A 14,941-nucleotide genomic window follows, 5' to 3' on the forward strand; every position below is an offset into this window, starting at 1 on the left:
TGAATTTACTAAAACAAGTTCAATCTGATCTTACCAAACAAAATTTGCCAAAAAAAATTTCAAGTTCTTGATTTCAAAATTGTCGTTTGAGAGGTTTTAATAATGTTTTTTTCATCTTCTTTGATGATTAATTGGAAAAAGAAAAAAAAAATTTCAAAGAAATAAGATATCTTGAGAAAGAAATCTTAAAATTTAATGTCCATTGATTCAACCTCTTACAAAACTCAAAAGGAGGAAGTGAGAGAAAAAATTGATACTAAATTAATCTCAATATAATCCAAACTCGACCCGCTTATATTCAACTCACAATTATATTCATAGAACTGGTGATAGAAAAAAGATGCAAAAGATGTTTAAATCGAATGGTTAAGAATCACTCATTGACTTAATTGAGTTCATATCTAACTGAGGAAAAAAAAATGATTCTTAATTGATCCCAACATAGTCCAAACTCGGCCCACTTACATCCTACTCACAATTATATTTTGAATTTAGTAGTCAAGAATCATTGATTGACTTTTAGTGGGGTCAACCCTGCAAAACATGGATAAAGTTAGTAGGCCCACAAAAAATGTGCCACGTGTGAAAAAAAGAGAGGTGGAGTTGTTGCTGGAGTTTAGGACTCGGAGTTCCTGAATACCAAGTAAATTAAAAAGTGCCCAAATTATCCGTTCTAAATTCTAAACTGCTTGTTTAAAACTAACTAATGATTTTACTAAAATAACCCTAATCTTATCTCAGATTTACTGTATTCTCACCTAACCAAAGATCCCATCCCATTTTCTGATTCTCTGACTCTTACATTCAAGCAGACATTCCATAAAGCAAGGGTAGTTTCGTCACTATAATAATTATTGGCAGCACACCGCACACGTGCTAAACAGAAAAGCCATAAACATGAAATGACTAAAACACTCCTCAACCGAAAGTTACAAATTTATAACATTCTTATAAAAGAGAGGATATTTAAGTAAATTCACAATACTGGAGCGCTGTCTATCTAAATAAACAAAATAAAGAAAAACGAAAGGTCGCGTAAAAAGCAGTTTCTTTGGGTTTCGGATTTCAGGGCTCCGATTGACCGGAATTTTTGAATTCGGTTCACGTCCGGTTAGGGTTTCTGTGTCTTCGTCTTCTTTGTTGTTTCTTTCTTTGCAATTAAGAGGAAATTTGAATCTTGTAGGGTTTTCGAGGTTTCAAAAGAGATCAAATTTCGGTTTTTTAGGGTTTTTTTTCTTCTTCTTTGATTTCTTGCTTATGAATGTGAAATCTGTGATCTACAACATAGAATTTCTCGAAAGAAGGAATCTGTGATGTTTACGCCTCAGAGAAAGGTTTGGTCTGGTTGGCCAGTTACACCACAGAAGAACGGTGATGGTGGTTCAAGTGTTAAAAACCCTATGAACGTAGATCGAAGTGTTGCGAAGGGGAAAAGTGTTGCTTTTGTTGAAGGTACGCCACCACCTTTGGGTTTTTTAAGCGAAAATGTAGGAAATATTGATGGTGGTGGCGAAACAGAGGTTTGGAGGAAGTTTAAGGAGGTTGGATTGTTGGACGAAGCGTCATTGGAGAAGAAAGATCGAGAAGCCCTCTCGGAGAGGGTTTCGAAGCTTGAAAATGAGGTTAGTATAGATTATTTAATTTCTCAATTCCGTTTTTACACTTGTTATCTTGTTTAATTTGATTAAATTCAATTTTGAATATCTTTTTGTTTTTAAATTATTCTGAAATTTGAGTCTGAAATTACAAATGAAGGGCTTACTATGTGTTATAAAAAGTAGTTTTTTTTTTTTTCAAGTTTATCATACTTAGTTTCAGAGTGTAATTGGACTGAGGTTTGTATTGGTGCCCTAAAATTCGGTACAACTTTATTCGAAAATTTAAACCTTGGTTTTTGCTATTTGTTAGGTTCATGATAAAGCATGCTTAAGGGAGTGAGGGGAAAATTATTGGTTTATGAATAACAAGAAAATGATGAAATGTACGCTAATTACTGAAAAGATTGCAGGTGAAATCAGAATTGACTCACAATTTAGAAGATTAATCCTTAAATCAGCATCGTGTTACAGGAATTGGATTGGACGTTTAATAATTTGATAAATTTTTTTGCAAATTAAGAGATAATAGAAAAAAAATAAAAATTGATGTTGTAGTACCAACATAATTCATATTCACGATAAAAATTTTGAATTAAAAAAAATTGTATACTTGTAAAAACATAAATATAATAGTATAATACTGAAAAATCAAATTCAAGGCTGAATGTTATAATCAAACAAAAATTTCTCACAAATCAACAATTGCTCAAACTACATGATTACCATTCTCCCCCTCTATTCCACCTCAAATGTACAATGGGATCAGTCATTGGATGGATCATGGCCCTAAGCATAAGAATTAAAAAACTCTATCGGCAAAGAGAGACATAGGGTGATTATTACATGGTTTTGAAGGATCAATAGGGTGGTGATTGGTATATGGTTCAACATCCCATTATCCAATGCCGACGGACGTCGGGTGATCCTAAGTGTTATCAAGAGGAAGTGACTGTTACAATAAATAACAATTTAACAAAGTGAGGACGCAAGAACATGATCATGGGATGAATCCTAGACTGTTGAATAATGGTGATTGCTGAAATGATTAACGACAGATGGCTACAAGATGACCAATGAAATGATGAACCTATAGGACCGTGATTTTATGTGAATTATTAGTTCAATTTGTTCAGTACTGAATTATTCTTGTAGTATCGGTAAGGGTTCATTACTTCATGATTTTATAATGGCTGAAGCAAGCACTTCAGAATTAATTTGTTTAATTTTATATCTTTTTTTTTATTATACTTAAAGTTGATCTTGGCCCTGCGTTTACTCTAATTGTTCTTGGTTTTACTGGTTTGGGGTTCGTATTTCATATTGCATATTATGCCTTTTCTCATCTCATCTGACTGACTTGATGTGCAGCTTTTTGAATACCAACATAATATGGGGCTTCTCCTTATTGAGAAGAAAGTGTGTTCTTCTAAGTACGAAGAACTTAGGCAAACATTAGCTGAAGCACAGGAGATCCTTAAACGAGAACAAACAGCACACATGATTGCAATATCCGAAATAGAGAATCGAGAGGAGAATTTAAGGAAGGCCTTGGGAGTGGAGAAGCAATGTGTGACTGATGTACGGTATCTGCTTGTGGTTCATTTCCCCCCTTTAGTTGCTGCTTGCCTACTGAAAATGGCAGCGCTTTAATATTTTTGGTACTCTTGATTACCTCGTATTTTGAAATACATGCTCATTGCGCTTTCTCATTAAGCATATGACATATCTTCACAATGCATGAATGAAATTGATGGTGTTGGGTTCTAATGTATCTAAGTAATAAAATGGGATGGATGCCCCCCCCCGCCCCCCCAAAAAAAAAAAGAATAAAAAAATAAATAATAATAATAATAATAATAAATAAAAATAAATCCATAGCCTGGGTGTGGGGCATAGGGACTAGTCAGGATGCGCACAAGCTGGCCCGGATACCCTTCGTTATCAAAAAAAAAAAAATAGTTATTTGGGTTGATCATTTTGCCATTCATTGTTCTCTTACTGCTTTATGAAAGGTTGTTTTATTTTAGATAAATGGTCTTTCTGTTTATCTGTTTCATATCACACTATCTAGGTATTTTATTGCATGAATATATATATATATATATATTTGAATGAGGAATATCTGGTTTATTTATAAGGAGAAGAAAAGAGAATTTCTGTAATTATTTTGCTGTCATGAATTTTTCATCATTTCCTGAGAATGTTGATGGCTGCAGCTTGAGAAGGCTTTGCATGAGATGCGTGCAGAATCTGCTAAAATGAAATATTCATCTGATTCAAAGATGGCTGAAGCTCAGGCTTTGGTTGCCAGCACTGAAGAGAAATCTTTGGAGGTAGAAGCAAAGCTGCATGCCGTTGATGCCAAGATTGCTGAAACAAGTAGAAAGAGTTCAGAGGTGGAGAGGAAATTGAAAGAGGTGGAGGCTCGGGAAAGTTCAGTTCGAAGTGAACGCCAGTCTTTAAATGCCGAGTATGCCTTAAGCTTCAACAACACTTCTCTCTCAGCTTACATTAGAAGTTTTTGGGTAGCATTTTTCCATTTTAACTTCCGGAGTTCATTTTATTATTTCAGGAGAGGAGTGCATGAAGCAGCTTTATCTAAACAAAGGGAAGACTTGCGTGAATGGGAAAGAACGCTACAGGAGCGAGAAGAGAGGCTGACTGAGGGTCGGAGAATACTTAATCAGAGAGAGGAGAGGACGAATGAGAAAGACATGATTTTAAAACAGAGAGAGAATGACCTTGAAGAGGCACAAAAAAAGATTGAGATAACTAACTTAACTTTGAAAAAGAAGGAAGATGATATAAACATCAGACTAGCAAACCTAGCTGGCAAGGAAGGGGCAAGTTTCTCTTCTATCTGAGATGTTACTTATATTTTCATTCATCCATGTTTTCATATCTAACCCTTTTCTTTATCTTCTCCTTTTTGCCTGTTTTATCCAGGAAGCTGATGCTTTGAAAAATAACCTAGAAATGAAAGAGAAGGAATTACTTGAATTAGAAGAAAAGCTTAATGCTAAAGAAAGAGTGAGTAGAGTAAATTTTTTTCACTAGAGTAGTTCAACATACATTGTGATTGAGGAAGATAATGCAATAGTTTGTTTTTGGGTAGATTTCTGTCATGCCTGCAATGGTAGGATTATGATATGGCTTTTTCAAGCTTCATGAGATGCTTATTTATTTTTCTGCTAATGAGATGTGTGGTGCAACTAATATAAACAAGTATATACATCAAAACAAGAAGAATTTACCAACTATTTCTATACCCTGCCGATTCTTTTCAAAATAACATAAATTTGTGGATAACTCGCCTCAAAATCAACTTCATGATTCGTGTTTTCCAAATCACAAGTTTCTTTTGTTGTCTTGTAGGATGACAATCTTCGCCTCCTCTTTCTCTCTTTTGATTATAATAAATTTATATTTATGGAAATTCACTTTTATTTAAGTTATGGAGTGTAGGAAATTTCTTTTGCTTTTTATTTATTTTCCCAAAACTTTATAGGCTAGGGTGAGCTTGTCTAGTCTGAAAAATGTGTTCCTAGATCTAGTTGTGTTATAGACGTTATTGGCTCACTTTTACTTGATAACTAATATCTTGATGATTCTACTCTTGATTATTTGGGATATTTAGGGTTAAGGCTCCAATTTTTTCAAGTTGGGAAATTGAAACGTTCACATTGTTCAAGAATTCATCTGTTCATATAAGGATTTGATGCGTCTCAGAATTTGTAAAAAGAAAAGAAAGTTCTCGATGTTGAGTTTTGAGTTTAACCAGTATAATGTTCTAATGTCCACTTTAGCCGAGTCTGACACTTGTCTTTTGCATTTGAGTTCTTGCAGGTTGAGATTCAGAAACTCCTCGATGAGCACAATGCCATCCTGGATTCAAAAAAACATGAGTTTGAGCTGGAAATGGACCATAAGAGGAAATCTCTGGATGAGGAGCTAAAAGGCAAGGTTGCCGCAGTGGAGCAGAAAGAAATTTCAACAAACCTCAAGGAGGAAAAGATCAGCAAACGTGAGCAGGCTTTGGAGAAGAAAATGGAGAAACATAAGGAGAAGGAGAAAGACCTTGATTTAAAAGGGAAAGCTTTGAAGGAGAGGGAGAAGTCTATCAAAGCCGAGGAGAAGAATTTGGAGATTGAGAAGAAACAGATGCTTACTGATAAAGAAAACTTGCAGATTCTCATTGCAGAACTTGAGAAGAGGAGGACTGACATTGAAGAACAACAACTCCATTTACATGAAGAGATTAAAAATCTCAAACTAACTGAAGAAGAGAGGAGAGAACATGTGCGCCTGAAATCAGAATTGAAGCAGGAGATAGATAAGTGCAAACTTCAGGAAGAATTGCTTTTGAAGGAACATGAGGATCTGAAGCGGGACAAGGAGAATTTTGAGAGGGAATGGGAAGTGTTGGATGAGAAAAGAGCCGAGATTACAAAAGAGCTGAAACAGGTCAGTAAGGAGAAGGAAAGTTTTGAAAAACTGAAACACTCAGAAGAGGAAAGGTTAACAAAAGAGAAGCTGTCGACACAGAGTTATGTTCAGAGGGAATTGGAAGCTCTCAGCCTGCAGAAAGAATCATTCGAAGCCATTATGGAGCACGAGCGATCTGTTATAGCTGAAAAAACACAAAGTGATCAAGAAGATATGGTTCGTGACTTTGAGCTGCGCAAAAGGGAGCTTGAGTCTGATATGCAGAATAGGCGGGAAGAAATGGAGAAGCAACTCCACGAAAGGGAAAGGGCATTTGAGGAGCAGAGGGAGAGAGATCAGAATAATATCAATTACTTAAGGGAAGTAGCTGGAAGGGAAATGGAAGACATGAAGATGGAAAGACTTAGGATTGGGAAGGAAAAACAGAAGATTACTACAGACAAACAACATCTTGAAGAACAGCAACTCGACATACAGAAAGACATTGACAAACTTGATAACCTTGTCAAGAAGCTCAAGGGTCAAAGGGAACAAATTAAAAAATTTGTTGAGAAGCACAAGAGTTGCACGAACTGTGGAGAAATAATCAGTGAGTTCATTCTTTCTGATCTCCGATCGATACAGGAATTGGAGGATTCAGAGATTCCTCAGCCAAGGCTGGTGGGAGATTATTTGGTGGGGAATATGCAAGGAAATCTGGCTTCTCCATTGGGAACAGGTTCGGGTTCTGGTATGTCCGGAGTACCCATGTCTTGGCTCCGCAAATGCACCTCCAAGATATTAAACTTGTCACCTATTAGTAAGACTACGGAAACTGTAGTGGAAGGTTTGGCAGATGAGTCGCCTCAAGAAGCATTACTAGGATTAGATGGCTCCAATAATGTGCTGGAGCCATCCTTCGAGATACCAAGTGATTCGATTGATTTTGAGAGGATACAATCTAATAACAGCATCAGAGAGGTTGAAGGTGAACCTACTTTATCTTTTGATGAGCAGAGCAACATGGATAACATGTCCCAAGATGTTCCGGAAGATTCCCAGCGTTTGGACCTAAAGAATGGTCGGGGGAGACCTCGGAAAAAACGCAATCCTGGAATTAGGAGAACTCGCTCTGTGAAAGCAGTTGTTGAAGATGCCAAGGTTTTCCTTGGGGAAACACCAGAGAAGGATGGTCAGCCTAGTGGGAACACACAAGATCCTACTCATATAAATGAGGAAAGTCCAGGAGATTCTAGTATTGCAGCTAAAGGAACTAAAACTGTTGGGTTGAAGCGGAGAACCACTGCGAGTGAGCAGGATGGTGATGAAAATGATGCCCGTTCTGATAGTGTTACAACTGGGGGGCGCAGGAAGAGGCGACAAACTGTTGCCCCGGGACTTCAAACTCCTGGAGAAAAACGATATAATCTCAGGCGACCTAAAACGTAAGTTTATCTTTCTTTATTTAAGTTGTGTGCGTTGGCAACCCATTATTGTGGTTGATGTAGAGGTACACACCAATTGGTGCATGTACTCATTACGGCACCTCTTGAATGGGCCATAGCTCCTGATTTGTGTACCTTTTTGTGGATCATTACTTTTATTGGTTCTATAAAAGATGTAATTATGGTTTAAAATATCATATCGATCGAATGTTTCGGTTAATTAAAAAACAAATATGGTATTGGCCAATACATTTGATACAAACCAATTCATACCCAATACATTCAATAATTTGTATCGGTTTTGGCCGATACCGATATGTATCAACCGATACATTCTGATATTCTAAAGCAGGGATGTAACCGTTATTTTCCAAGAGGTATGCTATTATTTTGATCGTTCAGAATGAATGTTTCCAAACCAAGTACAACAAGATTTCCAGGCAACTGATTGTATATTCTAAAAGCTGTATTTAAATGGTGAACAGTGCTGGCACTGCTTCAGCAGCCCAAGTATCGGCCAACCTGACAAAAGGGAAAGAGAAAGAAGCTTATGATGGTAGTAGGGGTAGAGCGGAAGAAGCTTCTAAACCTGAAGCTGGTGTTGCTCATTCTCAAGTGGAAGCTGATGATGGTATGGGCAGAGGGGAAGAAGCTTCTAAACCTGAAGCTGGTGTTGCTCATTCTCAAGTGGAAGCTGATGATGGTATGGGTAGAGAGGAAGAAGCTTCTATACCCAACGCTGGTGTTGCCCATTCTCCAGGGGTTGCTAGTGACAATGGTAGAAGGACACAAATGATGCAAGTGACGACAATAAGCAACATTGTGGAAATTCAGGAGATCTCATCGGATAGAGTCGTCAGGGTAATGAACACCTCTCCCTCAGAGTAGCTTTACTTTCTATACTCTGCAGTGCCTTTGCTGAGGCTTTTCTAACTATGGGTATTATAATTTTCGTTGTAACAGTGTGAAGCAGCGGCGGAAAATGATGGTGGTGATGCCGACATGACAAAGTTGGTTGAAAATGTGGAGTTGAGCGAGGATGTAAATGGGATGACAGAAGGTACCAGGGAATACGGTGATGAAGATGAAGATGAATATGGGAGTGAAATTCGTGAGGACGACGGATATGTGGATGAGGATGAGGATGATGACGAGAATGAGCATCCAGGTGAAGCTTCTATAGGAAAGAAGCTGTGGAATTTCTTCACAACTTGATTTCAAGACACGATCTTTGTGGTGTGTTGGCACCAATGCATCAAGTCTTGACTGCATCAGTTTTTGAGTCTGCTGTTAAGAGCTCTTTGATGTTCTGTGTGTATCAACATTTTGGAATGTAGTTTTAACCAAGAAATTCACATTTCAAGTTGGGTTTAGTCAGTAGCTAAGTGTTTCTTTTCTTATTTAGTAGGATCTTAGGCTATTATTATTTACATCACAACTGCTTGATTTGATGTAGTAAATTGTTTGCTCCATTTTAACAGTGCCACTATTAGCCTTCTCTCTGTCTAAATTATCTGTATTTTATTACTCGCCTTGTTATTCTGGGCTGTGGGTTTTCATTGTTTGTGGTTAGAGTTCTTCTCATGAAGCAATCTTTGTTTCTTCTTATCGTGGGTACCCCCACCCTTCGGGTGAGATTGATCCCATGGTCACATGGGACACCCATTCAGAAAGTCTTATGTGCAACTGATTTGAGTTGAGAGCCAGACCTTGGAGGGTGGTCCTGAGGTATTCATTGCTTCGTGGGGGTTTCGAACACTTAACCTACCCTTCCTGAGGAGCTTATCAAGGCTTGGCTTGCCACTAGGCCAACCCCTTGGGTTGCAAAAGAAGCATTCTGTTTTATTTAAAAAAAAAAAACTTGCTTTGTGGATGATCACAAACAGAAGATTCATCTCTGTATATTGTTTGTTTGTTTTTTCAATATTGAAGTTACAAGGGGATTGCTTTCAACAACAAATACATCCATGACATGTTCTAGTATAAAAAATGTTGGAGCCTTTGGAGTAATTTGGGAGACCTAAATATATGATTAAAAATAGATTAAATTATACATAATTAAAAGAGTATAGTTAGTGGCTTAGGCAGGTTACAATCTCACCTATCAATGGCATGTCGAGGATGAGGAGAGGAGGTCAAAATTTTGATTCATTTGGATGATAAGAATAGCTCAATCAAGTTGTGCAGAGGGGAACAATCAAAAGAAATGGCTTCAGGTTGGATACCCATTGGTTGACATACTACAGACAACCATGGGGTTGTGGGTTTGATCACAATTAGTGTGCTGCGCGGTCCTGCCGAATACTCCCAAGACCATAATTCATGACATATTGAGGGTTATGAAGAAAAAAAAAAAATAATTTATCAATGGGTGGTTCTATTATGTATTAGTTTAATTTTCATATGGAACTTAAATTTGGTGAGCTCTGTTAAAATTACTTTACAAATAATAGTTTTATGAAAATTGAACAAAGAAGTCAAGATGGCCGAGTTGGTCTAAGGCGCCAGTTTCAGGTACTGGTCCGAAAGGGCATGGGTTCGAATCCCATTCTTGACAATTAGCATTTTTTGAAATCTTTTTTTCCTGAGTGAATTGGGATAAATTTTATATAATCCTGTGTTTTCGAACTGCTGACATGGATTCGAATCCCATTCTTGACAATTAGCATTTTTTGAATTCTTTTTTTCCTGAGTGAATTGGGATAAATTTTATATAATCCTGTGTTTTCAAACTGCTGACATGGATTCGAATCCCATTCTTGACAATTAGCATTTTTTGAATTCTTTTTTTCCTGAGTGAATTGGGATAAATTTTATATAATCCTGTGTTTTCAAACTGTTGACATGGATTTGAATTCCATTTTCTATTTTTTGGGGGAAAAAAAAATTTCCTGGTTGATTTAGTATAATTTTTGGAAAATGTTTCTTTTTTAGGGTTTGGTTTAGAAACTGTTTTTTGGGGAAATTTCTTTTCCAATGGGTTGATTTAGATAAATTTGAGATAATCCCATGTTTTCAAACAGGTGACATACCCCCTTGGCTTAGGGTGTTTCCAACCTTGAGTTGCTAATTCTTTCTACTCCCTACTTTCAAACTTCAAGTAGTAGCATAGCAATTTTGGGTAAGAAAATCAACGTTATTCTTCAAAAGGTCTTATGGAAGGTTTGAAATGATGGATTGAAGCTAAAGCTTACTTGGCTTAAAATAATTTAACATCAGATGTTGAAGATAAAGCATTTTCATTAGTCTTATATAAGAGAATTTTGATCTCAAGGGATATGTCTTCAGTTTGTACTCGAAGGGATAATATGTTGCTTAGTTTCATTTTTCTTCATTAATAATGATTTCCAACTCATTTGACTCACTTAATGTTGCTATGAAAGCGTGGATTTGAAGCTCATTATTAATCAAAAATGATTTCTAACTAACACACCCACTTTCAATTTCTTTTTTAATGAAAATATATGAGGAAATATTATTAGTATTTTTAAATTAACCAATAATACTACTTTTTTTTCTCCAAAATGATAATTCCATATAAACCCCCCTCAATTAAAAAAGATCAGAGTTTTAAGACCATAGGAAACTCGAGAGAGAGAGAGAGAGAGAGAGAGTGCCCTCATTGCCTATTTTCAAGGTTTTATGTTTTAATGACAAATGACAAAGAGTTTCATACTGCAATGACATTTTTATAAAAATAAGATAATTCTTGAAGATTATGTGACATATATAAATACTATTGCACAATCAAAATAACTCTTTTTATTGCATCAAAATATAAAATAAAAAATTACTTTTTTAAAAACACATTGTTTGGAGTTTTACAAATCTCCCAATAGAAATCTAGTTTAACCCTGATCATAAAGAATAAGCTGGCTCTGGTGCCATTCTCTCAGTTTCCACATGGGTACCACCGAAAACTCTGCAATTTCTCAAACTTACCAAAAAAATTCTACTTCCCATCCCATAGTTGGCCGAAACCTGCTGTCCACAGCTCAATTGTGCTCCCAAAGATGATCTGGCTTCAAACCCAACTCAAAACAGCAACTAGATAGGGAATACATAATCTAGCACAGTTCAAGACACATCCTGAACCATAAAAGATTGTTGGCTTTTTCTCATGGACTGGTGGAAAATATCATGTCATGGTCAACACAATTTGGGTGGAAAAGGTAAAACTGCAAAATTTGTAAATGCAGTAAAGATTTTAATGGCCAACACCATCTTACCCAGTAGTGCTGAGGAGAATCTAATTTCCAAGCAAGAAAACTACACAGTGCAGCTGTTTCTCAGTGAAAATTGAGACTAATAAATGGGCACCAAGATCACATGTGACCATGAAGAGCACATTGCAACCAACAACCACAACAGAATTATCAATCTTCCATCTGGACATGAGATGCCACATGAAGAATTTAACAGATAAATTGGTAGAAACTAATTGCTCAAGCAAATTAAAAATATAAAATTTTCATAAAAAAAAAACAAAACCATGGTTGCAGATTTGTCGTCGAAGTGAAGAGAGTACTGGGAACCCATAAGAGTCTAACCCAACTAAACAAGACAAAAATAAACTTACCCAGGCAGAACACACTTAAAATACCTAGCCTTACTTTTCCCATGAATCATCATTGTCTGTCAAAGTCAAAATTTCGTTCGACCAGAATAAAACTTAAAGACACTCCTCTCATTTTAGCTCTTTGAGGCTTGCTTTTCCTTGGACTTCTGGATCTTCAAGACCTTCTTCACAATCTTTTGCTCTTCCACCAAGAAGGCCCGGATGATCCTAGATGTAAAAAAAATCCCAACATTATACCTAAAATAGCCTCAAGTAAAAGATAATTTAAAAAATAAACACGAGGGGTTGCAAGAACACACCTTTCCCTCACTGCACCTCCTGACAATACCCCACCATAAGCACGGTTCACGGTTCTCCTGTTCCTAGATAACCTGGACCTCTTGTACTCAGTGGGTCTCAAATGAGGAATCTGGAGCCAGAGTCGACATTGCATCAGGATTCCAAATATACAAGAGAATAAATACAAAACTCACAACTAAAAGCTGAAAAAAGAAAAAGAAAAAAAGAATTGCATCTTGCAATGATAAATTTAGTATCAGAAGTGGGTAATCATCACTGAATTGGAGACAAGACTCTAGATCTAAAGTAAGAGACCAAAGAAATTCAAGCCCCAATACATAGAAAATAATTATAATCTTCTCAAACCCTCACTCGTAAAAGTAAGCTTCTCAAATGTACAAGGCAGAATCTGAAGTAAAAGGATTAGCCTAGAGTGCATGATTTATGTTCAACACAATGTGTGAATTAGATTAGGGTTCGTTTAAGAACCACAAAGGGTCACCCCATGCATTTGGCAGAAATTTGCATATTTCAAAGTGAATCCATGACAAGCTAGAGGTTATATATATATATAAAATTCCGGGCAAACGAATAGAAATTCCAGAACATATACATATTAAAGCTACATGATTATAGATTTTAATAGAGTGTCGGTGTGTGACACGGTACCTATTAAGAAGCAAAAAACATCAAAAGTCCATTCATATGCATTATTTATTGAGTCATGCTGGAGTTTACTCAGTTTTTACTAATAGAAACCAGGAAAGAAATATATATAAATCAATAAATCATATCTTCATAACATTGGGTTTCTTATATTAAACCATTGTAGTATTGACAACTCAGTAAACCAATGCATGGAAGATGGACTATACTAACCTACTTCCAAATTCAAAAGTCATTTTTTACAAAAATTCATTAAAATATAGGATGACACTACCCTACGCGGTAGGATGTGTGAGACCATCAAGGTGTGTCGAGTGTGTTATTGAACCGATACATGTTCTACATTGCAAAATCTTGAGTGCCTTATACAGCTGAAAATGGATTGATCACACACTCAACTTAAAGAGATTGTATACACAAACAGCCATGAGTGGCAGAACTAAGAACGCATGAAAAAAACTAAATGAATGACCATTAGAAAATTCTTAAGGTGCCAACTGATGTGCATTATACTTCCAGAGATAATGTACCACAATATGCAATTTATAAACCAAAATTAAATAGAAAAACATAAACTTGCGACCGGAATTAGTTTTGCAGTAATACAATATTTATAAACATGTTAACAAGGTTGTTATGGTATATACATATAAAACTAAATTAGCTAAACATAGTTAAGATTCTTGATCACATGTAAATATGGGCAAATCAATTTGGCATATAAACAAAATCTGTAAAGCTCAGTGAGCTAATTTTAGAGTGAAGTGGGTCAAATGTTCAAGGTCAAAATTATAATTTTCAATATAAACCATAAACCCTAATACATAAACCAACAGTCAAATAAATCCTAAATCCCAAAATTCAAATAACCCTAAATCCCAAAATTGCTCTGAGAAAGAAGAGCTAATAAACGAAGAACAAATGTTCAAGTAATGATGATGGCATACCCCTTGGATTCTCTTTCCCGTAACAGGGCACTTTGGTCCGCTTGCCCTCTTCTTTGTCCTCTGATAGACGAGTTTTCCACCTAAATTTCAACAATCAATTTAAAAAAAAACTTCCAATTAGGGTTTCAGTGAAGTAAATCAACGGATTCTAGGGTTTCAATTAAAGCAAGAAAAAAAAAAACAAACAAACAACAGAGATGTAAGATTTTAGCATCAATCGTTCAGATTAAAGTAAATCTGGAGTAAAAAATCAGATTGAAATAAAGTATGAGAGGATAAACCAGGGTTTGAAGAAACTAGTGCTCATCATTGGCTAGGGTTTTGGAAATTTGAAGATGGTTAGGGTTTTAGATCGAAACGAAACGAATCAAATAGAAAGAATACCGGGGGTTTTGACGACCCTTGTCTGGTTGGATTTGGTGGCATAACTATGCCGAGTTCGATAGGTTAGCCTCTGAACCATTTTCGATCTTTTTGCTTCCTTCGCCGCTCACAGAGAGAGAGAGACTTCGATCCTTGCGAGGGCACAAATAAGTAAGAAAGACTTCGAGTTTAGATCTCAAATGCCCTAGATCCTACGGCTATGAATCATCTCTATGGCTCATTCTTTTTAACGGTTGAGATTAGTCAGTTATATTCAGGATCGTCAAATAAATATGAAATAATAACATAAAAAATTCCCTATTAAATACTTTTAGAAAAAGAAAAAAATATATTAAACTTTTTCTAGAGTTGCTAATGCTTCACCAACTTTTGCTAATGCCACACCAATTCTTAAATAAATTGTCAAGTAATACGTTGATATGTCATTATCAAAACTTGGTGCGGCAATAGTAGCTCTCTTTGAGAAAAAAAGAATAGAAGAAGAAGAAAGAAATCAAAGGAAACAAGCAGCACATAATAAAATCAAGTAACAATTCCATCTAAAAGCAACAAAATGAATTTTATCGATTTTCCTCCATTTAATTATGTATTTAGTACACAAAAAAAAAGAAAGAAAGA

General features: G+C 36.0%; 2 protein-coding genes and 1 non-coding gene across 3 annotated transcripts; 2 read left to right on the forward strand and 1 right to left on the reverse strand.

Moving 5' to 3' along the window:
* The first annotated feature begins 1,026 nt into the window (after nucleotides 1-1,026).
* LOC147394999 (nuclear matrix constituent protein 1-like) lies at nucleotides 1,027-8,964 on the forward strand. Its single transcript, XM_086453365.1, has 8 exons — nucleotides 1,027-1,622; nucleotides 2,967-3,176; nucleotides 3,815-4,068; nucleotides 4,171-4,445; nucleotides 4,549-4,628; nucleotides 5,445-7,468; nucleotides 7,954-8,329; nucleotides 8,432-8,964. Exons 1-8 carry the CDS (start codon nucleotides 1,314-1,316, stop codon nucleotides 8,681-8,683), a joined length of 3,780 nt encoding a protein of 1,259 aa, XP_086309491.1. The 5' UTR covers nucleotides 1,027-1,313; the 3' UTR covers nucleotides 8,684-8,964.
* Nucleotides 8,965-9,944: 980 nt separating this feature from the next.
* On the forward strand, nucleotides 9,945-10,025 carry TRNAL-CAG (transfer RNA leucine (anticodon CAG)). The gene has a single exon. It is a non-coding gene; the product is annotated as a tRNA-Leu (tRNA).
* A 1,897-nt stretch (nucleotides 10,026-11,922) lies between these two features.
* Nucleotides 11,923-14,479, reverse strand: LOC147395001 (large ribosomal subunit protein eL34-like). The gene is made up of 4 exons (XM_086454308.1): nucleotides 14,324-14,479; nucleotides 13,940-14,019; nucleotides 12,347-12,456; nucleotides 11,923-12,254 (listed from the first exon to the last, which is right to left on the reverse strand). The coding sequence occupies exons 1-4, from the start codon at nucleotides 14,400-14,402 to the stop codon at nucleotides 12,161-12,163; spliced, it is 363 nt and encodes a 120-aa protein (XP_086310434.1). The 5' UTR covers nucleotides 14,403-14,479; the 3' UTR covers nucleotides 11,923-12,160.
* Nucleotides 14,480-14,941: the final 462 nt, after the last annotated feature.

This window comes from Akebia trifoliata, chromosome 9 (genome assembly GCF_017979445.1).
Source record: "Akebia trifoliata isolate Shusen 1 chromosome 9, ASM1797944v1, whole genome shotgun sequence".
Taxonomy (NCBI): Eukaryota; Viridiplantae; Streptophyta; class Magnoliopsida; order Ranunculales; family Lardizabalaceae; genus Akebia; species Akebia trifoliata.

Bases quoted from the DNA above. Each gene is read 5' to 3' on its own strand.
- LOC147395001 (XM_086454308.1), bottom strand. From the start codon at position 14,402: ATGGTTCAGAGGCTAACCTATCGAACTCGGCATAGTTATGCCACCAAA. The intron at 14,020-14,323 runs GTATTCTTTCTA...GTTGAAATTTAG, and splicing joins AAGGGTCGTCAAAACCCCCG to GTGGAAAACTCGTCTATCAG. The intron at 12,457-13,939 runs GTATGCCATCAT...CTCTGGCTCCAG, and splicing joins CGGGAAAGAGAATCCAAGGG to ATTCCTCATTTGAGACCCAC.
- LOC147394999 (XM_086453365.1), top strand. From the start codon at position 1,314: ATGTTTACGCCTCAGAGAAAGGTTTGGTCTGGTTGGCCAGTTACACCA. The intron at 4,629-5,444 runs GTGAGTAGAGTA...GAGTTCTTGCAG, and splicing joins AGCTTAATGCTAAAGAAAGA to GTTGAGATTCAGAAACTCCT. The intron at 8,330-8,431 runs GTAATGAACACC...TCGTTGTAACAG, and splicing joins CATCGGATAGAGTCGTCAGG to TGTGAAGCAGCGGCGGAAAA.